Below are 26495 nucleotides of genomic sequence, written 5' to 3'. Positions count from 1 at the left end.
AAACAGCTGTCAAAAGATACCCCCGAAACCACGCACACACACACATACATCCCAACAACACTAGGCGTCTCCATCGCCACATGTGTCAGAAAACGACCATGCGCATCCATCGCACGCTTCGACGGTGGAGCTCGCCAAATTCATAAAAGCTTATGCCACCGGAAAGCTTTCTCACAGCCAACCGAGCAAGCTTGGCAGCTCGGTGTGGTAGAGGCGCTATAGAACGGGGGGGAGGGGGGAATATTTCGAAAACAATCCACACCCAGCCCCAGCTGCACCGCAGCAGCGCACACCAATACCAGCGCGAACGTTTGTGTGGCCACTTTGGTACGGCACACTTACACAATTTGGCTTGGTTTTACCGTTTTGAAAAGGGAGAGTTTACTGGTGCTGGTGCGTGCGTATTGGTGTGGTTCGTGGTCCCTTCTCGTCCTCCGTGTTCCTTTCTTCCGTGTGCCTGGTGCGGATCAGTTGGGCGATGGCAAAATTTTATAGGCCAAACGCGCAAATCCTTGTTACTAGGGGATGAAACCCTTCACTGTATGAGTGGGTGTGTGTGTGTGCGAGTGTGTGTGTTCAGGGGGTGGTTGTGTTGACGAAAGCTGTAATAGAACACACCCGAACCGTTACAGATGGTTTTGTTTTTGTTCGCGCACACAGACACACGCTCGCTCGAGCGAACGGAACAATTACTGTAAAAGTGCTAATAGTTGATGAGGTTTTTTAAAAGTGTTTTTTTAATTGCCATTCTATCAACGAGATAAACAAAAAGGTGTAATTTTTTTCCTGGTGTATGCAACACGGTTGTAGGAGTGCTGAAAGTAATTAAAAATAATAAAAAAGGTAATATTATAAATGAAGTAGTTCCAAGGAAATGGAATTCTCCTTTTTCCATCATTCCACCATCCTGTACTGCCTGGTAACTGCCACACCAACACAAAGACGCTTCTGTGCTCTACACGCTATGAAGCAACGAACGGATGTACATGTGTGTTTGTGTACGTACGAGAGCGAGAAAGCAAATGTTGGAGCTCGCGCACTCCCAACAGCGCACATCATTGCCTACTGTGCGAAACCAAGACAGCAACCATTCCCGTCCTTCCCTCGACAACCCTTGTACAGCAACTATATCGATGTGTGTGCGTGTGTTTGTGAAAACGGTTTCGTAGTGTTCGCAAAGGCAACATGGGAAAAAACCAAGTGACGTTGAAGGCTTTGCAGTCGGAATAGCGCCACGGGTACGAACGCGCGACCGTACAGGGACGTCCCAGACCAGCTCTTCCAGCGTCACCCGAAACGCGCCCCGGAAAGCAGAAAACGGCAAAAGGCTTTACACAAAAAGTGCACCATCAGCCTGTTCCGGTAGTCCGTCGAGATTGTGTTGTTTTTTGCAGTTTCAGTGTTCATGATTTTCAGCTACGATTTTCAAACGCCCAAAATGTGAAGGATTTAACCCCCATCCTCTGCGAGCCCCCAAGGATACAGGGCGTAAAGTGTTTTCTCTCTCTCTTTCTCTCCACTATCCCCTTGCCTTTCATCGTCACCTTTCAACAAACGGGCTGTGAGTTGGGCTGCGGGGTAAGCTCCAATGCCGAGGCGGTGCAGAAGGTGCAGTGTTAAAATTGGCTCCCGTGACGGTGTTGTGGCTGTTTGTGTGTCTGTGTATGTGTGTTCCACGGTCAAAACAATGGCACACCCGTGCCCAAAAAGGGAAGAGTGAAAAAAACACACACACCCGCTGTGCTAAACCCACCACCACAGAGCAGAAAATCTTCACTTTGATCTAAAAAAAAAAATGCGGCTTTAAAGTTGGTGAAAGAACAGAAAAAACACGAACGAAAAACGAAAATTTCACCACCAACCTTTGCTACGTTGGTTCCCGTTCGAGGTGCTGCTGCTGTTTAGGTTGCCTTTCTTCCCGGAAGCCCCCCCCCCCCCCCCCCTCTCACTCTCGACACTACCCCGTTGGGAAAGGGGGGGAGAGGCGCCTAATTTGATGGTGGTAGCATTTTCCGTGGAATAAGGTCATCAGCATTTGGATCGATTCTAATCATCAAATTGCAAATACCTTCGTCCCCGGGATTTTCACTGACAGCAGTATCGCCTGGCCCGCGCCCGCCCTTCCTTCCTTCCACCCAACCACCTTCCCTCTGTTTCGCTCCGCCAAGATTTCGCCAATTATTCAATAGTGGTGTAGCAGTGATTCGCTTTTCCAATGGGGTTTTTTTTTAAAGTTTGTAACCCTACTTGGCAAGAAGGGTCCCCCACCTCCGTGTCCCTTTTAAGTTAGTAGCAACGTTCAATTATACACACACACAGACACAGAGACGCGCGCGCGTGCCCGTGCGCTCCCTTATGCAGTTGAAGTAATTTAGAAGTAACGCACGTAGGGTGGGAACGAAAAGCGCTAGCAAGCGGTGTGGGGGGTACGACGGGGGGGGGGGGTATAAGTGTAAGGTAAAATCTACCAGCAAACGACAACAACAACAACAACGGTTCAAAAAGTCCCTTTTTTTCTTTTTTTGGGGGGGGATAATTTTGCCTTTGCCTTCCATTTTGTTCCCTTCTTCGGGGCTGACGTACTTCAGGCGCTGAATAAAGGATTAATCAAGTGGATCCGCTCTGAATTTCGCTCTCTGTGTGTGTGTCTGTGTGTGTGTGCCACTGTGCTTTTTGCTACGCTTGTGTGAGTGTGAAAGATTTCATGTGTGTCACGTGCAAGGTCTTCTGTATGTGTATCTGTGTGTTTGTGTCCATTAGCGTGTGTGCGTGCGCGACGATGATGGTCATGTAGCGGAATGCAGCTGTGTGTGATTGTGTGGCTGCGTACTTTCAATTGTGTACGTGTTTGCGGCCAGTCGAAGGAAAGACTTTTAAGGAATAGAATAACACACACACACACACACACACACACACTCACAAACACACAGGAAAAGGGGGAGCGAAGCCAAAGCACACAATAGAGAGAAGAAAAAAAAACATCCCATCAACTGAGGGAGATGCGGAATGGTTGGGTTTCACTTGAATGTGCGCTGTGTAATTACGTACCAGTGTGTGATGGTGAGGCTTGAGGTAGGATTTTGCCTCTCCCCCACCCCAAAACACCACGCAAATACGCCCGCATCGGATCGTGCGGGATGAAATTGAAGTCGTAAAAGAATTATGTTGCGGGAAGCGGAAAGTACGCAAGAAAATACAGTGTATTACTGCAAAACAGCCCAGGGTCCAGAGGTACCGGGGCCCAAAACTGGTGCGAGTGCTCCAAGGACTGCTTTGATGTTTACTAAAACACACAAAACGCTTTATGGCGAGCAGAGCTGCGAAGGACTAGAAGCAGCTGTGGCAAAAGTGAAGTTAACTGTTCTTCTGCCCGATTCGGCCCCACGTTAAGGCAGACCCGACAAACAGAGATGTATTTTTATCCCACCCCCCCCCTGGAACCCCTGGAAACTGGACTCTAGTTGCATGTTGTTATGCGTTGAGTGATGAATTGTCCTTTGGAGACTTCAGCCAACGGCACCGGGCTGATCGTTTTCGCTCAGTATCGTCATCGCAACGCAGTAGGCGAGCGCCAGCTTTCCCCGTTCACTGATGGTTAGTTTATTTTTATCCCAGGTGTCGTGTTTGCTGCTGGTAAAAGTGTTTGACGGAGCAAGTGTGTGTGTTTGGCAGGAATGTGGTGCGCTCCATCTTTGCTGGTGCGATAGCTGCAACAACTTCTCGTTGACACGAAACGGGGCTGTCACAGTGACGACGTCTGCTCGCGCCGGCAAGGAGGATGGTGCGCGTTGAACCACGGTGAGAAGCTGGCAGCACATCAAAGCCGTCGATTGTTAGCGCAGCGCCAGAAAGCTGTTGTTATCCTCGGTCACCCTGTTGTCTAGAGGACACAGACACATACACACAGGTACACCATCGGTGGATTGATTTTCTCCAACAAGCAGCGCCTTATTTGAGTGTAGGACCACGGCAAGTCAAAGCCGAAGGTTGGCCGTAACGTTCGTACACGGAACAAAAAGGGCGAAAGCGAGCTTATAGCAAATTGGTCGAAGCAACCCGCCCGAGCGAGCGGGTGCGCGCGTGAGTGTGTGGCGTGGAAAACGCTCTCAACCGTGAATTAGCACGCGAAACATAAACACACAGGCACGCAGGCACGCAGGCACGAGCAACCAACGCATTAAAGGGAATAGGGCGTAAAGTCGAACGCGTTAGCACGCACGAGAACCGCCGGGAAGGAGACAAAGAGAGAGTGTGTGTGAGTGGGAGTGCGAGAAAGGCCTTCAAGGTGGAAGGAGTCGCACCGGAGCGGAACCACGCACCACGATGCCACAACAGCGAAAGGCGACGGCGGCGGAAAGACCGAGTGCGGCGCGCCGTACGACGCCCCTATAGCGGGAGCCGGTAGACGCGGCGGGCGGCCAGCTCAACCCGATGGAGACCGGTGCGGAGTACGGCCACGCCGCCGGCATCCACCATCATCTGCCCCCGCAGCTCGCCAAGGAGCTGTCCCATCACCATCACCAACAAGCCCAGCAGCAGCAGCAGCAGCAGCAGCAACAGTCATCGTCACACCATCGTAACCATGCACACCAATCGCAGCAATCGCATCATGCGAAGTTGCTTCAGCAGCAGCAGCAGCAGCAGCACCAATCCCAACCCGCCTCCCAACCACACACACTGGCAGCATGGTACGCTGGTGCGGCGGCCAGTGGGACGCTACGCTCGGCCAGCTCCGGCCGGCGGGCATCGTACGGCCACAACCACTACGGTTCACAGCAGCAGCAGCCGACGCTGGCATTGCCACCGTCGGCAGTCAATTACCACGACATGGCCGACACCGTCTCGATCGGCAGCGGGCACTCGGCACAGCGCTACATCGAACCGTCGCATCCGCAGCAGCAGCAGCAGCAGCAACAACAACATGCACTGCGGGGAGAGACCGCGACACTGGGCCGGGGCAGTGTCGGCGGGCTGCTGATCGATCGGCACGGCAGCACGGACCGGTTCGGTGCGCTGGACGATCCGCTCAGCACGGCCTGCCTGCAGCCACCGTCGCCGGCGCCGAGCAACGACCACTACGTGATGGGACTGCCAGCGCCCGGGCCGGCCGGCGGCCATCATTACGGCACCGACAGTGGCCGGCACTACGGCACGATCCAGCGCCGTACCGCGAGCCCCTCGAACATCAGGTACGTGATGCTGCGGCCAACACCCACTCTCACACCCTCACACACACACACACACACACACAACCATCCGATTGGGGTGGGGAAGTGGGGTAAGGAGAGCATGTTATTGGGATTAATTGCTTCTCCGAAAAGCGGTGGCGCGAATCGATTTATGTACCATTCCAAGTGCTGTGACCATTTGGCCGAAAGGGTTTGCAGCGGACGTTCCGTTTCGGGGCGCGGGAGCTGCAACTGATTAGCTGGAGTACCGGTTCTTTGTGTCTGCTGCCTGCAGCTGAATGTCAGGTGTAGGGCAACCGGGTAATAGAGTACTGGTACAAACTGCGCATCCTTTATTCAGCAAGCGAAGGGTTACCCCCAAGGATCTCTTCCGCAGAGTAGTGAAGAAGCCGGCGGAACACAAGACATCAACAATGCGAAAAGAATGAGTCTTTCAACCAACTAGGCATGATAATTCTAGTGCTCAAAAACGAAAAGAAATTTGTTATATTGCTAGGAATAAGATTGAGTTGAAGTAAATAACATAAATAACTGTCGTAAGCTGTTACTAGTCAGTGCAACTAACAAGAGTAATTTGTAATGGGAATTGGACTCTTACAGAACCCTTGCTAGACAAATGCAATAGGAATTTCTAAGGAGCCTGTCCAATAAGTGTGCCAAAGAGTCCAAAGTCCAGCCAGATAGTTAGTCATTGCTAATGGGGAGACTGGTCAAGCCCGTGTGAGGCTTGAACCCAGGACGGGAATGTTGTTATGTATTGTGTGTTGACGGTTGCACAACCGAGCTTTGTTTTTTTTTATTATATTGCACATAATCACTAAACAAAACTCTACAAACGAATGCAAATAGAGAGAAATTTGCATGATATTTGTCACTTTTTGGCTTCAATGGCTAAATTTCTACGCTGATTTATTCAACATACTCCTTCCAGTATAATTACCCAGTCGAGCTAATCGATGGGAGTATTTTGTGTTCCTACAAAGTGACAGATAGTTTAGTTTTTTTAGTTTTTGAGGCTTAAGTGGTTCATTTTTAATGATTTGAATAACCAATTTAAAGAACCAATGAGAGCAATTGTTTCCTCAGTTTCCAAACTTCTTTCTTTTTCCTTGTTCATTTCCCTGGCAACATTCCACACTCAAGACTATCTTTGTATATTATCGAATGTAATGTCTCAGGTGTTGTAGAATGTTTTTTAAACTATCCATGTGCAACAACCCCACTTAATCTGATTTTGGTAATTTTCGACCTAAAAGGGAGTCGTGATGCACACTAAAATACGGTAGTTTTTGGTTCAACATAAAACTGGATACAGTTTCAGCATCAGAATCAATTCCTTGCCTGGTATGGGTTCAGTATCAATTCTATGGCCGGTGTCTTCGCCCTGAGCATGACCTACTACTAGCGTTTGTGATCATCTTGATCCTATGAGATAGATTAGTTTAAGCATAAGCTATCAGCTTAAATTTAAACATATAATTCCTGTCAGTTCCCTTGGTTTAGAAGCCGTTTCTCAGTACTCTAGGTAGTACCTGTTTTGTGGAACCACATTAACTAACTGTCACTAAAATTACATGCAATTCTTGTAGATAGCAGAAATATATTAATTGTTGCACTTTTTTACATCTTCTATGTTCCATTCTTCTATTTGACGTAACGTCCTACGCGGACATGCCGGCTCTATAACAGGCTTTCGAGCCTGATTAAGTATCTCCCAGCCGGACCCGTCAGTCCTTGCAACGGGAGGGGCGACGGTCGAATCTAGACTTGAACCATGGTATTGAGTTGACGAGACCGCTTCCCATAAAACAGGGAAAATGGTGGTCTATTCCTTAAAGTTAAGGAATAAAATATACTTTTGTATAAGTAGCTTTTTATCTATATTTTGAGTGTGTATTCGCCATCATCTTGTTGGGTTAAGCTCTAGCAGTAGTAGGTTAAATTGTACGTCATCGATATCATACCTAAAACACACACATGCTCATATCTCACAGCACCAATAATTCAAGGCCCCACGCCGCCCACCATCCAGCGATAGTTCCCACTCACACACCCACACGACTAATGCAATTTTCTGTCTCTTTCCCTCCATCACCCAAACCCCCCCTGCCGCTCTGTTCCGCAGGTACCGGCACAGCTTGACGGAGAACTATCGGGACATTTCGCCGCAGTGCGACCGGTACGTACCGCCGCCGGCCCACTTTCTCGGCGCCGACACCTACGGCTACCTCGGCTCGAACGTGCACACGCCGATCAAGCGGTACGTGCCGACGCCACCGCCCCAGGAGTCACCCTATCCACCGCTGTCCGGCGCCGGCCCCACCAACGCCAAAACGCAAGCCCTCATGATGAGCGCCCTGCTCGGCCAGGGCGCCGGGCTGCATCTGGCCGGTTCCCATCGGTCCGGCGGCCCATCCAACGCGCACCCCGCTCCTTCGCAGCAGTATGGGTACGCGGGCGCCAGCAGCACACTGCCGTACGGGTTTCGCGTCAAGAGCGGTGCGGGGAGCAGCAGTGGCCCCGAACCGACCACCATATCGCCGCCGAAGGGTTTCGAAACGCCCGACCACCATTACGGCACCAACAGCAGCACCAGCAGCACACCGATGGCCGCCAGCAGCAACGGCAGCAGCAGCCTCAGCACACCGCCAGCCCGTGTTCGACCGCCCAAGTGCCCGGGGAGTACTAATGGGGCAGCGCCACCGCCAACGGCGCACAGCACCTCGACGCTGCCCCACGGCGCGGGCCATGTGTCGCGCAGCAGCAGCCGCCACTCGCAAGGATCCACCAGCGTCGGTGGAGTTGGTGGCATGAGCGTCAGCAGCAGCACCAGCAACGGCTACCGCATGTCCCGCACGTCCTCGGCCGAGTTTTTGGACCAGCCGCGGGCCGCTAGCTACCGCGTGTCGACCCCGGTCAGCGTGATGAGCGAGCCGAACGGGGGCTCGAGCGGGGGCAGCGCCTCCTGTCTGCACTGCAGCACACTGCGGCGCACGACCGGCGTCCACCAGACGACGCAAACGACCGGACCGATCAGTCCGCAGCCGAACGGGGGCCTGCCGGAGGGCGGCTGCCACTCGGTGCCGGCCAGCCCGGCCTCACTCACCTCACCACTGCCGCCGGCGGCGACTGGCGGTGGGATCGTGTCGTCGCCCCACGCACAGCACCAGCACCATCTGCTTGCCGCACAGTATGGCCAGCAAGCGCAACAGCAGCACCTTCCACCGCAAGTTCAAGCCACAATCGCACAATCGCAACACTCCCAGACGTACGACACGGAGGGTGGGGTAGGCGCTTCCCCCCTGGACGGAGGCGCTACGATCCCCCGGAGCGCGGCCAAGCATCAGTTTGGCCCGTCGGGCCCGGCGAGGAACGAGCCACCGTCGATGGAAAGTCTGCTCAGTGCCAGCAGCAGCCGATCGTTGTTGATGCAGCAGCAATACGCCCTACAGCAAACCCTCCCATCCCAGGCGGGTGGGCCCACTGCAAACCAGCAGCAAGCGGTGGCACCACAACAACAACCACCACCACCACCACCATCAGCTTCCTCCCTGCAGCCGCCGACCGCGTCTAGTGCGTCCGGCACACCCGTCATGCCGCAACCAGCCAGCCAACCCTCGCAGCAACAGCAATCCGTACCACCGCCACAGCAGCTGACCAGCCCCACGGAGCCGCACGCGTCGCAGCACCAACCGGCAGCACCGGTCCCCTCGCCACAACCGACAGCACCGGCCGTGCCGCCACCACCGACCCTCATGATGTCCTCCCAGCAACCGATGTCGTCCTCGCCGGCCTGCGTACCGTACGCCATGGCGGCGCACGTGCTACCGCCGCCGCAGCACGCCGCCGGATCGCTGAACGATTCGCCCGCGTCCACGCTGCAGCGCAGCAGCAATGCGCAGCTGCTGCGCATCCCGCAGAGCAATCTGTCGTGCAAGCAGCGCGCCAAGGAGTACGTGCGGCGCGAGACGGCCAAATTCTTCGGCGTGCCGATCCAGGACGAGGAGTACGAGCGGACCAAGTGGGAGGACCGGCAGCGGCGGTTCGCCTGCCGCCGGTTCGGCTCGCTGCGGGACGATTACGATGGGCGCGAGGCCATGGTTGGGCCGGGCCATCCTGGGGATGGCGGGGCGCATCACCATCCTCACCACCATCACCATCACCATCATCATGGGCATCAGCCGGGCGCACCGTTGCCACCGTCCGACCGGCCCGACATACTGCCCGCCCAGAGCCAGGACGAGCGGGAAACGGAGCTGAGCAGGCGGCAACGTGCCAACCCGCACTACGCCTCCGCCCAGGACCGGCAGGGCGGGGACGTGTATCTGATACGGGCGGAGCGGAAACCCTCCGTACCGGCGGTCATTTGCAGCGGGTTGCGCTTCCTGGTGCAGAGCATTACGCGGCGACGGTTGCGCACACAGCACCAGTGGTCGCGTAGCTTTGCGCCGGCCCACGTCGAGCTGACGGGGACGGATGGGGCCGACGGGTCGGAGGTGCACTGTGACGGGTTGGCTCCGCTGCAGGACGGGGAAGCATTTTTCGACACACCGACGGCACAGATCGGACCGGTGGAGCGGGCGGGCGGCCAGCAGCTGCAGCAGGTGCTCGACAACTCCCGCCAGCTGTTCGTGTCGGACGGGGATCGGGCGACGGGCAGTGGGATCATTAACGGGTGGCGAACCAAATCGGCGGAACTGCACCATCACCAGCAGCAGCAGCAGCAGCAGCAGCAGCAACAGGCGGCAGCGGTTCTGGCCGGTCAGCAGGGCCAGCAAGGAGCGGTACTGCAGGAGCCGGCTGGTCACGGTGCGGCCGGCGGTATCTACGGACAGCGCATCTCGTCCCACATCCTGGACGGTGTGCTGGACAACTCGCTGCGGCCGGTGCGCAACCGGGTGAAGCTGCTGCGGCCGAACCTGCTCGACGAGCGGTACGACTGTCGGCCGTTCTTCACCTACTGGATCAACACGGTGCAGATCGTGGTGATGATTCTGTCGCTGATCTGCTACGGCTTCGGTCCGATCGGGCTCGGCATGGAGTACCGGTCGGCACAGGTGCTCGTCACGAGCTTAAGCTTGCAGCAGGTACGAGATGGTTGTGTTTTTGGCACGTAGATGTTACTGTAACGATGCACGTAGGAAAGAGTGAACGAGTTGAATTAAATCACTGTTTAGCTCATAGCTCGATTCAACTCTTCGGGAACATTAGAAACTCACTTAAATTTTAATTAAATCAACTTTAAGTTTAAAAAACTCTTTCCAGTATGGAATCTCAATGAGTGATGTCCATGTCAACTGGTAACTCAATAATTTGTGAGTTTGAGAGCTTTCTCTAGAACTCAGTCTTGTTCCCTGAACTCATTCCCTCACTCTTTCGAGAGTTTAAAATCTATCAATGAACTCTCCACACCGACTAGTAGCTCGCATTGCATTGAATCATTTATGAGTTAGATAACTCTTTCAAGAATTTCGATGAGTGCGATTTCCACTCTTTATGATCACTAGATTTTTCTTTAGGGCGAATAAACTCATTTGTGAGTTTCAGGTCCTTAATAGAAGAGACAACTCTTTTAAGAGTTAATTTTTTTAGTGATTTATTACTCAAAGTAATTTAAAAAAAATGTGATTTTAATAACTCTATGGAGAGTTCCATCACCAACTGCAACTGCGAAATATATCAATTTTCCTCTCCGACTAGCAATACACTCAAAGTGAGCTATTAAACTCTTTCTAGAGGTAAATATTTACCTCTAATTAGCTCTTAGCCTACTCACAGCTCAGCCTACTCAGCTTAGCTTAAATATGAATTCAAGTACACCATGCGAGAGGTAATTATATTAAGTGATATCTACACTCACTAGCCACTCACTAGTAGTTTTGACTCTTCGAAAATGAACTAAAGAACTCAGCTCACCATTCCAGCTCGTTTACTCTGAATCAACGTATGCTACTGAGCAGGGGTTTCCCCTTTCATTCACACACACATTTTTGTTCCCCGTCCCATTTTTCCCACCAGGTACACCATCAAGAACCGCGCAACATTTGGATCGGACTGCGGAGCGCGGACCTGATACATCTCGGCGCCAAGTACGGGGCGTGCATGCGGCGCGACACCAAGATACTGGACGTGGTGTCGCGGACCCGCAAGCACGAGCGGGAAACGGCCTGCTGCATACGGAACGACGATTCTGGCTGCGTGCAGAGCTCTCAGGCGGACTGCTCCATCCGGGGATGGCCCTCGGTAAGTCATGCAAAACGGTAGTGCTTTCCTTCACCGGCTTCTAACGATCTCTTCCCATGTTTCGCGCATACAGAAAACGATCGCCACGTGGAAGAAGTGGTCGCCGGGCGAATCTGGCCCGGGCGGCCGCATCTCCGGCAGCGTCTGCGGGCTCGACCCAAAGTACTGCGACGCTCCAGCCTCGATCGCACCGCACGAGTGGCCGGACGACATCACCAAGTGGCCGATCTGCCGGAAGAACAACCAGCTGTCGCAGCGGTTCCGCTTCAAGGATCACACCGCCGAACATATGGTGTGCGAGGTGATTGGCCACCCGTGCTGCATCGGCGTGTACGGCGAGTGCCGCATCACGACCAGAGAATACTGTGATTTTGTGCACGGGTACTTTCACGAGGAGGCGTCCCTCTGCTCGCAGGTAAGTGCCGATCGTGCTGAACTCGCTGTGCTGTGCCAGAACACTCTTCACTCACTCACTCACTTGTTCTTGCCCACAGGTATCCTGCTTGAACGATGTGTGCGGCATGTTCCATTTCATGGCCGTCGACTACCCGGACCAGTTCTATCGGCTCTTCACGTCGCTACTACTGCACGCCGGGCTCATCCATCTGATCGTCAGTGTCGCCTTCCAGCATCTGCTGTTGGCCGATCTGGAGCGCCTGATCGGGCCGCTGCGCACGGCCATCCTGTACATTGGGTCGGGCATTGCCGGGAATCTGACGAGCGCCATCTTTGTGCCGTACAAGGCGGAGGTAATGTGACATCTGCTGTTCCCCCCCCCCCCCTCCTCCGGTGTCTTCTAATAAGAGTACTCACTGCTGAGAGTGATTTGAATCGGATTCACAACCCTCTTCGGTTTCAACTCATTTACTCTCTGCGATCGATAGAAATTCACTCTCTTCGGATTTAACTCACGCACTCTTTCTGGTTGATTTGATACTCGGCCAGAGCATGGACTCCGTTCGTCGAAATCCGTTTGCCGCGACACTCATTCTCCCCTCACATGCACTCATTTCAGAGCCGCTTTACGTCAACATTTGGGTGACGTCACAGACTTTTCAATGTGAAATCCGTTTGTTCTTGCTTGTATAGGACAAATTCCGAGAGGTTTTGCGGTGCGGATTCTTGTGCTCTACTCAACAATCACAAGACATATCTTTTTGAAGTGAACGCCGAACGGATTTTGGTTAAAGAAGCCCATGCTCTGGCCAACTAACTCCTTTGGGATTTAACTCGCTTCTTTTATGTACCGTCTTTGCACTCAACTCAACTCAATCGCTGTGCTGGCTCTTTGACGCACTCTTTTGGAATTAAACTCATTTACTCTCTGGGGATGTAACTTACCTCCTCTCGTTACCGTGATGGTTGAATTTAATGAGAGATGAAAACCTCCTCTCTGATCTCTCTGGTGATACTCTCTTTTAGGATTTAGCTCACTCACTCTTTGTGTCAACTAGTAACTCCCTGCTTTCCGATATAGCTCATTTACTCTCTATGCTGACTGGAGACACTTTTTTGTGAGTTAGCACTCACTCCCTATGATCAGTGGCTCACTCTTTTGAAATCCAACTCACCCACTCTTTGGGCAATTAACTCACTCTCTGACGCGACTTATGACTAACACGTTTCATATACAACTCCCTCAAACAGTGTGCATAAAACCCCCATAAATTGAGTTACAAAATTAGGATCAAAGGCGAAAAAAAACTCACTCTCATCTCTAATATAATAAAATGGCATTTCTCTTTCACTCTGCCTTCAAAGGTCGGACCGCTACCGTCAATTGCGGGCGTGCTGGCATCGCTGATGCTGCAGCTCGTACTGTGCCACTGGAAGAGCTTGAAAAAACCACACCTAGCTATGATCAAATTGCTTACCCTCGGCTGCACCCTGTTCGGGCTGGGGACACTGCCACTGCAGCAGAACTTTACCGGGCTGATCGCCGGCCTGCTGACCGGCATAGCGCTCACGCTAGCATTTGTACCATTTGTGAACGTAACGAAACATAGTCGTAAGAGTAAGGTAAGCTTTCACGCCACATTTTAACACAAAAACCAAGGGATCGAAATTAACCCGGGGGCTTTCATTACTCCATCCATCCATTCCCAGATCAACCTCATCTGGACGTGCGTGACGCTACAGTTTGTGCTGTACGCGGTCATGTTCATCATCTTCTACGCCTTCCCGACGCTGTTCGAGTCGCTCAACTTCATCGACGGCAACCAGCTGCTGGACCCGAACGCGGGCCACGGCTACCACGACCATTACAGCCTGTACGATGGGTACAACAACTACAATCCGCTCGGTGGCGGTGGCGCTACCACCGGTGGCCATGCACCGGGCGGGGGCCAGCACAACCATGCGCACGGATCGGGCATTGGTGGCGTTGGTGGTGGCAATGGTGGAAATCATATTATCGGTACGTACAACAACAATTACAAATCTTCCGGCGGCGGTGGCAATGTAATGCACAATCATCACGATTACACTGCCGGTGGTGGTGGTGGTGGTGGTGGTGGAGGCGGTAGTGTCATGTCCGGCGGTCCGAGCCGGAATGTTGGTGGCGCCGGTGGATCGGGCCGCGGCAGCTCGGCCGGCAACAATCTGCTGAAAACGATCAGCCTGTGCGAGAAGGGCCAGTGCGTGGTGAGGCAGCCGCGCCAGACGGACACGAATGCATGACGGCGATGTTTTCTGCTCTTCACCGCGCTCGAGCTGTGCTTCGTCCTGCTCGTGCTGCTCGTGCTGTACGATGTGGACGACTTTCAGATAGTGTATCAGTTTGTGCTGCATTGAGCTTCTACTTATTGTTCTTCTTTTTTTTTAAATGGAAGAATGTGCAAATCGTAGGAAACGTAGAAGAACACAGGGTAAGGACATAGTTTTTTTCCCCCCATATGTAAGCAGCAGCAACTCATTGTGATCCAAAGCAAGAAAGACAGAAAAGGTCCGTTAGTAGTGCGAGTTAAGGTGTGTCCTTTTTAGGCAGGTGAGCTCTTTCACCCCTCCCTCCCGCGAAAGGAAGCTCTCACTGCAAAAAAACACACACACACACACAAGAAGAAGAGGAAAAAGTGACCCATATTGTTACAAAACATGTGCAAAAATGTGCAATTTCACTGCGACTGCGAATGTTGAACGTGAGGTGCAAGTTAGCAAAACACGAAGTACGCGGAATTGTGAATCATGACCAATCCAACACACGGCTCCAACAATCATCATCATCATCATTATCATCATCATCATCGTATCATTCTTATCAATTGTTCGTAGCGTATTATCACCCGTATTATATCCATACCCGCATCATCATCACTATCACGTACATGAATATAGTTACTTTAAGTAATACTCATCGCCAGCATAGCTAACGAATCAAAACAAGAAAGCGCCCAAAACCAGACGAAATAAGGGAAACCAAATGCAACTTGCTGCTCCCATGCTTTCGGTTTAAAGCTGCCCGTTTCCGTCCCTTGCCGGGCCTGTTGTTGGGACAGTGTATGTTGCGTTTAGATTTTGTACCACAAGCGAGACGAAAAAAGGGGAAATTTGTTAGCAGCGAGAAAGGTTGACGCCTGGTTCTTTATTCCATTACGGATTTGTTTAAAAGTCATGTACGCCCTTGTTGAACTGTATTGTGCGTTATTAGCCCACCTTATTGTTAATGTTATCTGCGTTTATGCTTCTCTTTTTTTTTTTTTGTTTGGCATACACATATCTCATCCCTTACTTTGTCCGACCATTTTCATACATCCAGCAGTCCATGTTCCGTGGTTTTGGCCGCGCATCATAAAAGCGGCCACCTGTTTGCTAACAGTGAAGCAAAGAGGAGCAAACGTGTGGCAAACTCTGTAGTTGAGGCGGGATAACGCGTAGACATAAAATAAGAAGAAAAAAACAAAACTGTAGCATTTATGAAAGTATGACAACAACAACAACAACAAAAACCCATGCTGCAAGACGCGTCAGGGTGTGACAAATTTATGAAAAAAAGGAAAAAAAAAGACAAATCCCCATCATGCGCCCGACACTACCGCCACGGAGTTTTTTGAATGCCCGCTAATCAAGCCCGTAATCTAGTAATAAAACACATTAGCAAACATTATCCACAACAGAGGAATAAAACAAAGAAACAACCCGATGAAAAAAGAGAGAGAGAGATAGAAAGAAAGAGAAAAACAAACACAAAAACAAAAACGAAGAAAGAGAGCTAAAATATACACAATTAATAACGAAAAGAAAGAAGTGAAGATAAACAAACAAAAACACACACACACACCCGTAAAAGAACAAACTACAGAAAACGAACAGCAAACTAAATAAGAGCGAAAGAGATACACAAAGCAAGAAAACAAATACACAACACACAATCTAGGCAAAAACCGTATTGTAATAACACTCTAGATAAGCGATACCCCAATTCTTAGAATTGTCCCCTCAGTTAGTGAAAATGAAAAGGAAAATAATGAACGAAACAAAAGAGCAAAAAAAACGCAGGAAACCCCCCGCAGAGGAAATGGACGACAACGGTACACATTCACAGTAAACACACACATACACATACACAAGCAAAAGCAAAGTAATTGATAAAACCAACACACACACACACACACAAACGTTCTAACACACCTTCTAACAAACCGTTTAAGTGGGGACAGCGTAGAGAGATTGCAGATGAACTTTCGAGTGGATAGTAACTGTAGGAAGAGGGAAAGAGAAAGCAACAACAACAAAACCCCGAATACAAACATGCACCCAAAGAACTCTAGAACTTATCAATAAACTTTAGTGTAAAGTGAGTGGTGGCATTAACCCTAAGGGAAGGGCACTACTGCGAAAGAGAACCAGCAGCTTCGGCTGAGCAATTGCTGAGGGCCGCTAAATGAGAAAAGTGTAAGCACGAACCGATGGCCAGCTGCAAAAGTTTAAAAACCCAAACAAAACGGTTAAAAACATACACACAAACACACACACAAGAACAAGAAATCTTATGTAAGTAAATTCTAATAATAAAACCTCTATTTCGATTTAAAAAAAAACAACGAATGAAGTATACATTACTGTGCATTGCTAACAGGCAGCGTTTCTTTCACAGTGCGCACCACACAATCGATCAACATTTGGGGGATGTGTTTACGTTGAAATCACTCCCAATATACGATTGGCTTCCGTTTTATTGAATGCGCCCCCCTCGTCCCCTGTGCCCGTAAAGCATTATTCTCCATCACCACCATCAATGTCTTGGCGCGCTGTCGCGCTAGAATGCCACAGTGTAACGCTAATAACGCGTGCGAGCTTAATGAATACACAACCTAAAAACGATGCGTAACCGTTGTTCTGTAACCGTGCCTAAACCTTATCCCTTTATATAATCGTTTATAGTCAGCTGACCTAATCCCGTTGCCACCTTCTTTTTTCTACAAACCACATACACACACACCCACCCACACAGCCTTCCACGGAACTGTGTTTCGGTTTCTATTATTTTTTTTTGTGCGATAAGCACGTGTGTCTTAGGCGACGGAAAATCGCCTACATTCTGTGCAGCTGGCCATTCCCATCTGGCTGGGCGTGTGCTGCTGCTGCTGCTGCTACTAATGTTCGGCATTAGAAAGGCATTAGAAAGAAAATAACGTATAGAACTAATTTGAATACCACCTCCCATGGTCATTGTCGTTCCCTCGCGTGATTTTGCGGGCAGTTCTAAAACTACGATACGAAATAGTAACGCTTTATAACCTATAAGCCTATAATAAACCGTCTCTGCGGTTCAGTGCAGAAGCTCAGCTTTGCGGTGCTTACGATTTAGGCGTAATACGACGGAGGAATCGTAAGATCGCTCAGCACCGCCAGCTGATCCTCGGTGAACTTGAGCTGATGCACTTCCCAGTTGTCGTGATGGGTGCGCTTGAAATCGCCCATCGTTTTCCGAATGGTAGCCTGCGAGAACAGAAAGAGGAATGGAAACTTAACACAAGCTCAGAAGGCCATGGTTTGGGGTTTTTTTTTTTTTTTTGTTCGTGCCATTACCGGTATTGGTTGCGGATCGTTCAGATGGGCACCGAGATGCTCGAACACGTTCGGCACAAACTCAGGCACTTCGTACGGGTAGGCGGATATGAAGGCACACAGTCCGAGGACACCGGTATGCCGAGCCAGGACGGCATTCGCTTCCGCACTGCAGAAAGAAAAAAGACATTATTTAAACCCTACTCGCAAACAGACAGACACGACAATCAGCTTACTTTTCATTTCGGGCCACCTCGCTCGAACAGCTCGCCGCCTCGACCCGGATGCGCTTGGAGCGGATAATTTTCGTGCGACATTTGCGCTTGAACAGCTCGAGCAGCTCCTCGGTCGCAGTGAGGAAGGAACAGTGCACCAGCCCGCACAGCACCTCGGCCGCCTTCTCGCGCACCTCCACCACACTGTCCTCCAGCAGCCGCAGCACAATCTCCTGCACCTTCGCCTTCCATTCGGGCCGGCTCAGGATGATGGTCATGTTGTAGAAGACCTGCACCTGCAGCACATCGATCACGGCACGCCGGGCCGACCAGAACGACATCTTCGACACCTCGTCGATCTTGGCCAGCGCCACGTCCATGCAGTTGGGCAGTGTCAGCGCCTGGGAGATGAAGGCCAGCAGCAGTGTGCAGATTTCGCTCAGCTCCTGGTCCTGCTCGGAACGCTCCAGCCGGCACGCGATCGGCAGCAGCTCGAAGTACTCCTTCTCGTTGCCGTTCGAGTACCGATGGATGGTGTACGTGATCCAGTGGGCAACTGTGGGGACAGACGCAATGTGATGTTGTACAAAGTGAACGAAGAAATAATCAGAATCGCGTAGCGTAACTTACTCGTCTTAAACAGTCGTACCGCTTTCACATACTCGCTGTCCTCGTCGGGCGTACCTCCTTCCACCTCCATTTGCATCTCACCCGCCGCCGCTAGCTTCGGTTTCGGCGGTTCCGGATCCTTCTGCAGCAGGATGGCAAGCTTTGGCATCACGTACGCAATCATCTCGCTGCGCTGCGGGGAGATCGCCCTACACTCATACCCCTCGAAGCGCAGATCGCCCTCAAAGATGTTGATCAGCGTGTTGCCCAACCGCTCTCGCAAGCTCTGGAACGGGTGGTCCAGGTGCGGCTTCAGGTAGTCCAGCAGCCGGTGCGCAACGCTCGCCATGCGCCAGACGTGCTGGTTGAACGCGCCCTGCAGACAGTACAGCCGGTTGCAGTCGCTGAAGCTGTTCGCATCCTGCAGCGGATCCTCCAGCAGCACCTCGTGCAGCCAGTGCTGCTTGGACGGGTCCATCGATTGGGCCGCGGTCGCGAAACACATGCCCCAGTACATGTCCGTGTCGACCGTGACGTTCTGCATGCCGAGCCGGATCAGCGGCACCAGCCGCTCGTACATGCTGCGCGTCTTCTCGTACGGCCAGTGCTTGGCGCCGCGCATTATGCCCGTCATCACCTCGACCGCGCACCGGTGGTTGCTTTCGGTCGCCTTGTCCTCGATCAGCCGCTTCATATGGCACAGGAACCGATCCAGCAGCCGGTCGCCGAACAGCTTAAACAGCATCTTGATCATCAGCATGCGCGACCCGCTGAACTCGTCCCGGCCCTTCTTCTCCTCCAGCGACCAGAAGCGCATCAGCGTGTCGACGTTTTCCTGCTGGTCGAAAAACTCAAAAATGGTACGCTCGTGCTCGCTCAGCTCGTCCACCGTGCGGTCCAGCTTCGGCTGCTCCGCGCTCGGCGCGTACATCTTGAAGCCCTGCGTCCAGCCGAAGCACCCCTCGACCGTGTACATGTAGCGCGGTTCGTCCCACTCGGCCTGACTTTTCGGCACCCGCGCCACGTCGTACTGGAGCCACATGTTGTCGTCCCGATAGCCGGGCGCTACGTTCGAGCCCGGGTTGGGCGGAACCGAGCCGCCATCCTGCCCGGCCAGTCGGGCGACTATTTCGAGCGGGTTCATGACGCACTTCTTCTGCGGGCGCTTCTGCTGCCGGAATATGCCCAGCAGCAGCTGAATGGCCAGCTTGCGCTCGGTCACCGAGTCGTGTATGAGGTGGTGCACGGTGAGCCGCGTTACCGACGGCGGATGTTCGGCGTACGGGTGACACAAGTTGATCAGCATGACCGAGGCAAGATAGTGGTAGCGCAGGTGCAGCTTGCTCGTTTCGACCGTCTGCACAATGTCCGCAATCAGCTGCTGGAACAGCTCCATGTTGCGTTTGTTTTCACGCGCCCTGGCCGCCTGCCCGGCCGCCAGATCGAGCTCATCGACACGGGTACGCAGGGCGAGGGCACGCTCCACCACCTTCTCGCCAATGTCCACCTCCAGCAGGTAGGTCGGTGACTGGCCGTCGATCATCTTCTTCAGCCCGTCCACCAGCTTCACGATCGACGGTTTCTCCGACAACTTGGAGCGCAGCAGCGCCGGCCATACGCGGGCCAGATACTCCCAGTTGTTCTGCGATATCAGCCGACCGCGGCGCTTGATGAACAGCAGGCACAGGATGCCCTTGAACCGCTCGTGGTTCGTGTTGGCGTCCAGCTGCAAACACTCCACGATGCGATCGGTCAGCAACGGGTAGGCGTACGGGAACAGGTACAGCATGTCGTGCAGCTTGGCCTGCGCCTCGATCCGCACGGTCGAGTAGTAGGAGACGGACAGCTCGAGCAGCTTCTTCATCACCTCCAGATGGGTGGCGCTGAACAGCGGCAGGCTCATCTCGTCCCGGCAGTCCTGCTGTATGATGACGCGCGTCACCACCACCGCCCGGACGTCCCGCTTGCAGCGCGTCAGCTGGTACGTCTGGAAGCGCTTGGTCGAGTTGAACGTTTTCAGCTGCATCTCGTACGACCCGTTCGGGTGCTTGCGCAGCAGCACCTTCTCGTACAGCGTGACGATCGCTTTCAGCGTCTGCGTGTCGTCCTCCGACACCTCCAGCAGGCGGTCCTGCAGCCGCGCAATCGTGCGTATGATCGCCTTGCGCACGTTCTCCCCGCCCGGCATGCGGATTTCCAGCCCCTCGAACCCGAGCGTCACGTTCAGCTGCAGCTCGCGCAAATCGACGCACGTCTCGAACAGCTTCATCGGTTCCTCGTCCGTCCAGTTGGGCAGAAAGTTGTAGCAGCGAATGAGCGCCTGCACCATCATAACGCTCCGGTGCAGCTCTTCCCGCGGCAACGTCACCTCCCCGGCACTGTGCTGCTCGAGCTTGGCCAGCAGCCCGGGCAGGTAGCGATGCATAATGCGCTCACAGACCGCCCGAGCGCCCTCGTCCGGGACGCGCCACTCGATCTTACCGTCCGGGGCCATCTTTTCGCCCCACCGCTTCACCGGCACAATCTCCGACAGCGGTTTCTGGAAGCAGTCCGGGCTGTTGCGAATGTCCATCGTCTGCACCGTGGACATGTTGTTCATCAGATTGCCAACGATCTGGGCCAGATAGCGCGCGACGCGCTTGCACTTAAACTTGGCCAGCCGGTCCAGCGTCGGCAGCAGATCGTCCACGTAGTTGCGTATGATGCGCGGATCGCCCCGCACCAGGTTGGACAGCAGCACCAGATAGTACAGCATCTCGTCGTTGTGCTTCTCCAGCTCCTCTACCTCGTCGTGCTCGCCCATGTAGTCCTCGATCAGGCGCAGCACGTGCGGCAGCAGCACGCGCAACACCTCCCTGCCGTGGATGCGGGCGAACAGGCGCACCAGACAACCGACCAGCTGGCCGGCCACGTTCTGCTCGAACAGGCGCGTCTGGACGAACTCCATCAGCTTCTTGGCCGCGGCCGCCACAATCTTATCCGACGACTGGCCCATGATGCCGTGCGTGCAGGTCTGCACCATCGGCTCGAGCAGCGATTCCGCCTTCGAGCGAGCCGTGTCCAGGTCGGACTGCTCCATGCGCACGTTGTTGGTGGAGCTGTTCTCGATCAGCAGGAACAGCCGGTCCAGATACTGCAGCGCGAAGCTCTCGAAGTCGGCCGTCTGCTCGCACAGCAGCCGCTCGTCGTCGGTCAGGTTGGTGTGGTGCTGGCCCGCCTGCGAGCAATCGATGATCGGTATCAGGAACGCCACCGACGTCAGGAACTGGAACGTGATGACCGTTTTCATCAGATCGTTACCATCGATCCCGGGCAGGGTGGCCAGAAACAGCGGTATCACGTGCGTGCGGCCCTCGGTGTAGCCCTTGTGGCCCGACACGAGCGCACGCGACACACCGATCAGCCCGTGCAGGGCGGCCGTCAGCTTGCGCGGCTCCGTCAACGAATCGAGGCTCGTGTACACGCGCTCGATAATGGTCGGAATGATCAGGGCCGGCCGCAGGTCGGCCAAGCATTGGAATATTTTCCCCACCTCCTGCGGGTTCAGTCGCGAATACATCGCCTGCAGGGCGACCGGTTTCATGCACTCCACGAACGCGGTAATGCACTCCTCGGTCAGCTTGTGCTCGCTCGGTATCGGCCGGATATGGTGCCCCTTGCGATACCGCTCGACCACGAGCCGATCGATGAAGAACCGCGGCAGCAGGATCAAGATTTCGCCCAACATTTTCACCCACTTGCCCGTGTTGGCCGGATGCAGGTACGACTCGATCGTCGACATGAACGTGCTCAGGTACTGCTGGGCGCTGCTGCGCGGCCCCAGCGCTGACACAATCCACGTCGCGATCGCGTCCGGCTGCAGCCCATTCGCCCGGCCCCCCTTCGTGTTGCGGTAGTTCACGGGGAAGTTAATCGCGCGCGTGATGCGCGCAAACATGGTCGGAATGTGCGGCTCCCAGTCGATGTGGCCGATGTTCTTCAGCCCAACCACCGCAAACATCGTCATCAGGTCGCCCGCCCACGGTGGGTTGTGGTACGCGTTCCAGATCGACATCAGCTTGTCGAACCACAGCTCGTACCCCTGCTCGTAGTTGAGAAAGATGTTCAGTATGGTGACCACCTCGCAACCGCTACCATTGTCCAGGGGCTGTATCCGCGGCATCAGCTCGTCCAATATTTCCTGCATTGCGGACGGCGGAAAGTAGCTATCGAGAAGGGAAGGGAGAGAGAGAAGGCCATTGTTACAAGCAAAAATGGAAAATGTGGTCCTTGTTCGTGTAGAAGCGGGAAATACTTACGGTGTACACACTTGTATTGCACATTGCAGGTTGGCCTCCATGGTCCTGGGGAAAAAAGGGAGAGAACATTAGAATGCTTTGTTATTCCTCGCCAGTTTTGGGTACATATAACCGGCAGCGAAGCAGGTACCGCAACACTCTGTACCTAAAGCGGAGGATGAAAACCACACCGACCGGTGATTTCCTAACTTTTGGTTCGTTAATACTGTCCCAAGGAAGTATGTGCAGCAAATTTTAGTGGACAATGGTTCTGCGATGAAAACAGAGTGTCCATGGTTCATGGTCCACCCCATACTCCATTGATGTTAATAGCGCCGGAAGACACGTGCCCAAGTGCCTGTACGATTAAATCTACCATGAACATGAGAATGCAATGATGCAACAACGATGCAACTACACAGCTCGACACATTCTCGCTTTCTCTCTAGCGCGCACTTACAGCAAAATTAGCCTTTCTTTTCTACCATTTATCCTCAGTTAAACACACACACACACACCTGCAATAGCCTTGCTACACAACTCCCAAAACAAAACAAAATAAACACCATTACCATTGGAGACTTTATAGAATAAGGGTAACCAGGAGAAAGAGGAGGAGAGTGTTTTTGTCTTTTTAAATATCCATCCATAGAATTGCAAATGGCCAAGCACAGCGATCGGCAAAGTATGACTCGCGGGCCGCATGCGGCTCTTTACCGTTCAAACATGTCATAGAACTTTCATACATTTTCTCTTTGCGTTCATCTAGATGGCTCTGCTCGTGGAGCTCAACGATCATTTTTATAAGAAATGGCGTTTTCCGTCCCAAAGTTTGCCGATCGCTGGCCTAGCACCACCATTTAAAACATACGATAATGTCCGCGCCGAATGAACCCGAAGAAGAATGTCAATGACGGGGAATGGGGAAAGCGGTAGCCAGAATAGAGGAGAAGGAATCAAAACAATTTAAACAAAACAAAATGATTTACGCTTTCTCCTGTCCATTAGCGTCCATCTCGATACCGAGATACTGGGCCACGGTGGACACATCGTAGCCCATCTCCTCGGCGGCGGCTTCGAGCAACAGTGCCAGCGGTGATTTCGTGCTTTCGTTTCGGTTCTTCCTGCAGGGGGTACGCAAATTGGTGGAGGAACGGATTTTACTCAACAAAGAAACGAAAACCCCCGAACAACATTTCGAACGACGAACGCTCTAAGCACATGGACTCGAAAATACGCGCTTGGGACGAGTGTAAAACAAACAGACACAGATTTCGTTCTACTTACGATGTGGTGTTGAACAGTTCACCCTTTTTGCTTAGCCGCGACACGACCAGATGGAACAGATCGTACAGCGGTCGCCACTCGATCTGCAAATCTTCCGTACTGAGCCATTCGCGCTTGCTAAAAAAAACAACAAAATAAATATTTTAGCAGGGGACAGGCGGGGACAACGGTATCGGGCTGTAACGTACCGTAGTAGAAAGAAGATTGCTTCGCTGATTTTGTTAATAGCATCCGGATCGAGCTTGGGAATGACGAGCATTTCGAGCAGCAGCTGTACGAACTTCACGTGATCCTCTTTGGAAAACTTCATGCCGTACAGTTTAATATATCTGCAACAAAAAGGGCACATACATCATTAGAAAACCTTGCCACAACACACTGCAGAGCCATTATTAATCCCCCACCCCACTTACGTCACCAAGTTCCGGATGTTCAGCATAACTGCGGGGCCCATCTCGCGCATTGCCACCGCCTTGCCGAGATTGTTCTTGATACGCTCCAGGTTGGCCTGTGACTCATCGTCCAGCTTCTCCGTGTAGGGTAGAAATTTGTTGCAGAACAGCTCCTTCTGCGGCTTGAACCCGAGCTTCTCGTGGCGCTCATTGCGTTTCGGCCGGTTCTGCTCGATACTGTCGCTACTCTCGTCGTCCACCACGGTCGAGCTGGTCGTATCCGTTTCCGCCAGTGTGCTCAGCGACGAGCACGACTCCGTCGAGAGGGACTGTGCCATCGTGGTGGTCGTTCTCGCACGACACCGTTGCACCACCCGGAAACTAAGGATGCACTAGCTAAGCGATTTCTTCCCTAACGATAAAAAACGCAGGCACAGACTGTTCGATGTTCGCTGATGGTTGCAGATCTCAAAACCCTTTTCCTGCGCTGGGTCTGCGTCTCAAATGTCTGACGACACGATGGGCGACCTTCGTTCGTTTCGTTGTACCGTTGTTGTCGCCGTGCTGTGTGCGTTTGCCGTGCATCCAATATTGCGCTTCAGACTATTTCGATATCGCTACAGATTGCACCTCTCCCAACGCACATCGCACCCTGAGCCTGGGAATGTTTTGCTGAAACTCGGACACTCTGGCAGTCTCTCGTCGACACGGACGGAACGAATTTCCTGCTTCCTGCTCCGTACGCACACCAACTCTCGTTCGTTCGTTGTGGAATGAAATGCACTCTAGTCTCTTCACGGCCACAATGACTGGACAAATTATTTACTCGCGTGAGGGAGGGGAGTTTTCCGTTTTCTCGCTGGAACAAACACACAAAACTAAACCTTTGCGTTTATTTAATGAATGCAAAGTGACAAAACGCCACTACTCTCTCTCGCTCGTTCTGAACAGTCATTACGTTCGACATTTTTTCACACACCACAAGCGAGAGGCAGCTCGACAGTGTTGGTGACATTAGCAGTGTTGCCATCTGCGATTCGCGGTCGCTGCCACAGGGTGGGTACAAGGAAGAAACAAACGATTACAAAAACATGGATATTTTTAACAACGGCTGTTAGAAAATATAAAAATGTTTTAAAAATGTCAATCAAATAAAGAAAATAGTTTTGCACAAATAAATAGATAACAACACACCATCAAATACAATAAATAGAGTCGTCTGGCTAACAGCGCTATCTAGTGTTGGGGGTATGAGCTAAACGCGGTTTATTCCTTTTCTAGGATGCTTTCATTTCACATTTCAACGATGTCGCCATTATTTCACATTAAATACTTTATTACAACGGGAATTAATCTGTAGGTAAGGATTTCTAGAATTTATAATTCTCATAATCAAAAACTGTTTCTCCTTTGCACAGCTGGCAGCACGATTCAGCTTCGTATTTTTGGCAACACTTCTAAACTGTCAAAACCGTCCTACAATTTGACACATTCCATATGATCAACATGCATGCTGCTGTTTTGATTACCAAAATATACACAATTCACCCGCGGAGAGCAAAAAAAAAAAAGACGAAATTCGCGCGTACCATCCCGTAAGCTTAGCGTCTCCCCAGCACTTGTTATCTAATAAATCCTGCTTTATTTTAGTGGTCAGAGTATGTTTCGCAATGGTTTGCTGTTGCGTATGTTTAGCCAGCAGCGTAGCATACTTCGCCGGTTCTACTGTGTGACCGGGCGGGAGATACAACCCGCCGACGGTACGCCCTCGTCCTACTTCGGCCTGCTCAAATCTGCCACCGATGCGAAGGAGGTGCTCGAATTCCTGCCCACCATCAGCCGCACCAAGCAGGACCGTCACGTGTACACACTGCCCGCCCTCAAGACACTGTTCGAGCTGCAGAAAAATAGCAAAAGCACGCTCCGCTCGGACCAGATCCTCAAGCATCCCCGGTTTGCGGAGCTGTGCCAAAATGTGCGCTTCGAGTCACGCACCTTCCTGATGAACGACATTACGGAGTGCTTGAAGATCCTCACCTATCTCGGGGTGCACACGAACAGCGAAATCATCACGGTGCTGCTGCAGCTGATACGTCACCAAATCAATGATGTAACGTTGGATCACATCGTCTTTCTTAGCTTTATCCTGAAGAAGCTCGACCGGACGCCGCTGGTCGAGGCGCTGCAGATCGCCCTGCCGATGCTGCTGCAGATCCAGATCGGCTACAAGCTGGACCACGAAAACGTGCAGCAGCTGGTCGATCTGCTCGAGTTCGT

At 52.4% G+C, this 26495-nt stretch overlaps 3 protein-coding genes across 7 annotated transcripts in view; 2 read left to right on the top strand and 1 right to left on the bottom strand.

Moving 5' to 3' along the window:
* Positions 1-251: 251 nt before the first annotated feature.
* On the top strand, positions 252-16022 carry LOC121589670 (inactive rhomboid protein 1-like). 3 transcript variants are annotated; one of them, XM_041908751.1, is made up of 8 exons: positions 252-843; positions 3616-5189; positions 7315-10276; positions 11208-11432; positions 11506-11847; positions 11927-12181; positions 13194-13451; positions 13539-16022. In XM_041908751.1, the coding sequence occupies exons 2-8, from the start codon at positions 4432-4434 to the stop codon at positions 14109-14111; spliced, it is 5373 nt and encodes a 1790-aa protein (XP_041764685.1). In that variant the 5' UTR covers positions 252-843; positions 3616-4431; the 3' UTR covers positions 14112-16022. The 3 variants fall into 3 exon arrangements, with proteins under 3 accessions (XP_041764685.1, XP_041764684.1, XP_041764686.1); XM_041908750.1 differs by lacking the exon at positions 252-843 and adding an exon at positions 1206-1362; XM_041908752.1 differs by lacking the exon at positions 252-843 and adding an exon at positions 1375-1578.
* Positions 16023-16561: 539 nt separating this feature from the next.
* Positions 16562-25220, bottom strand: LOC121589669 (proteasome activator complex subunit 4A-like). 2 transcript variants are annotated; one of them, XM_041908748.1, is made up of 9 exons: positions 24240-25220; positions 24015-24155; positions 23827-23943; positions 23529-23663; positions 22561-22605; positions 18284-22467; positions 17675-18209; positions 17460-17607; positions 16562-17369 (listed from the first exon to the last, which is right to left on the bottom strand). In XM_041908748.1, the coding sequence occupies exons 1-9, from the start codon at positions 24554-24556 to the stop codon at positions 17235-17237; spliced, it is 5757 nt and encodes a 1918-aa protein (XP_041764682.1). In that variant the 5' UTR covers positions 24557-25220; the 3' UTR covers positions 16562-17234. The 2 variants fall into 2 exon arrangements, with proteins under 2 accessions (XP_041764682.1, XP_041764683.1); XM_041908749.1 differs by lacking the exon at positions 23529-23663 and having other exon boundaries at positions 24240-25219.
* A 527-nt stretch (positions 25221-25747) lies between these two features.
* Positions 25748-26495, top strand: part of LOC121589676 — a 2136-nt gene continuing 1388 nt past the window's right edge. The window contains exons 1-2 of one of the 2 annotated variants that reach the window (XM_041908760.1): positions 25748-25813; positions 25869-26495. The exon at positions 25869-26495 is cut by the window's right edge and continues 984 nt beyond it. In XM_041908760.1, the coding sequence (XP_041764694.1) occupies positions 25879-26495 (617 nt within the window). In that variant the 5' untranslated portion in view covers positions 25748-25813; positions 25869-25878. The other variant, XM_041908759.1, reaches the window with a different exon arrangement.

Source organism: Anopheles merus, chromosome 2R, assembly GCF_017562075.2.
Source record: "Anopheles merus strain MAF chromosome 2R, AmerM5.1, whole genome shotgun sequence".
Classification (NCBI taxonomy): domain Eukaryota; kingdom Metazoa; phylum Arthropoda; class Insecta; order Diptera; family Culicidae; genus Anopheles; species Anopheles merus.
Note: the sequence above shows the minus strand (reverse complement) of the source record. Positions and strands in the feature narration are given on the sequence as shown.

Bases quoted from the DNA above. Each gene is read 5' to 3' on its own strand.
- LOC121589670 (XM_041908751.1), top strand. From the start codon at position 4,432: ATGGAGACCGGTGCGGAGTACGGCCACGCCGCCGGCATCCACCATCAT. The intron at 11,433-11,505 runs GTAAGTCATGCA...TCGCGCATACAG, and splicing joins CCATCCGGGGATGGCCCTCG to AAAACGATCGCCACGTGGAA. The intron at 11,848-11,926 runs GTAAGTGCCGAT...TCTTGCCCACAG, and splicing joins AGGCGTCCCTCTGCTCGCAG to GTATCCTGCTTGAACGATGT.
- LOC121589669 (XM_041908748.1), bottom strand. From the start codon at position 24,556: ATGGCACAGTCCCTCTCGACGGAGTCGTGCTCGTCGCTGAGCACACTG. The intron at 23,944-24,014 runs GTACGTTACAGC...TGTTTTTTTTAG, and splicing joins GCAATCTTCTTTCTACTACG to CAAGCGCGAATGGCTCAGTA. The intron at 17,370-17,459 runs GTAATGGCACGA...CTGTTCTCGCAG, and splicing joins ACGATCCGCAACCAATACCG to GCTACCATTCGGAAAACGAT.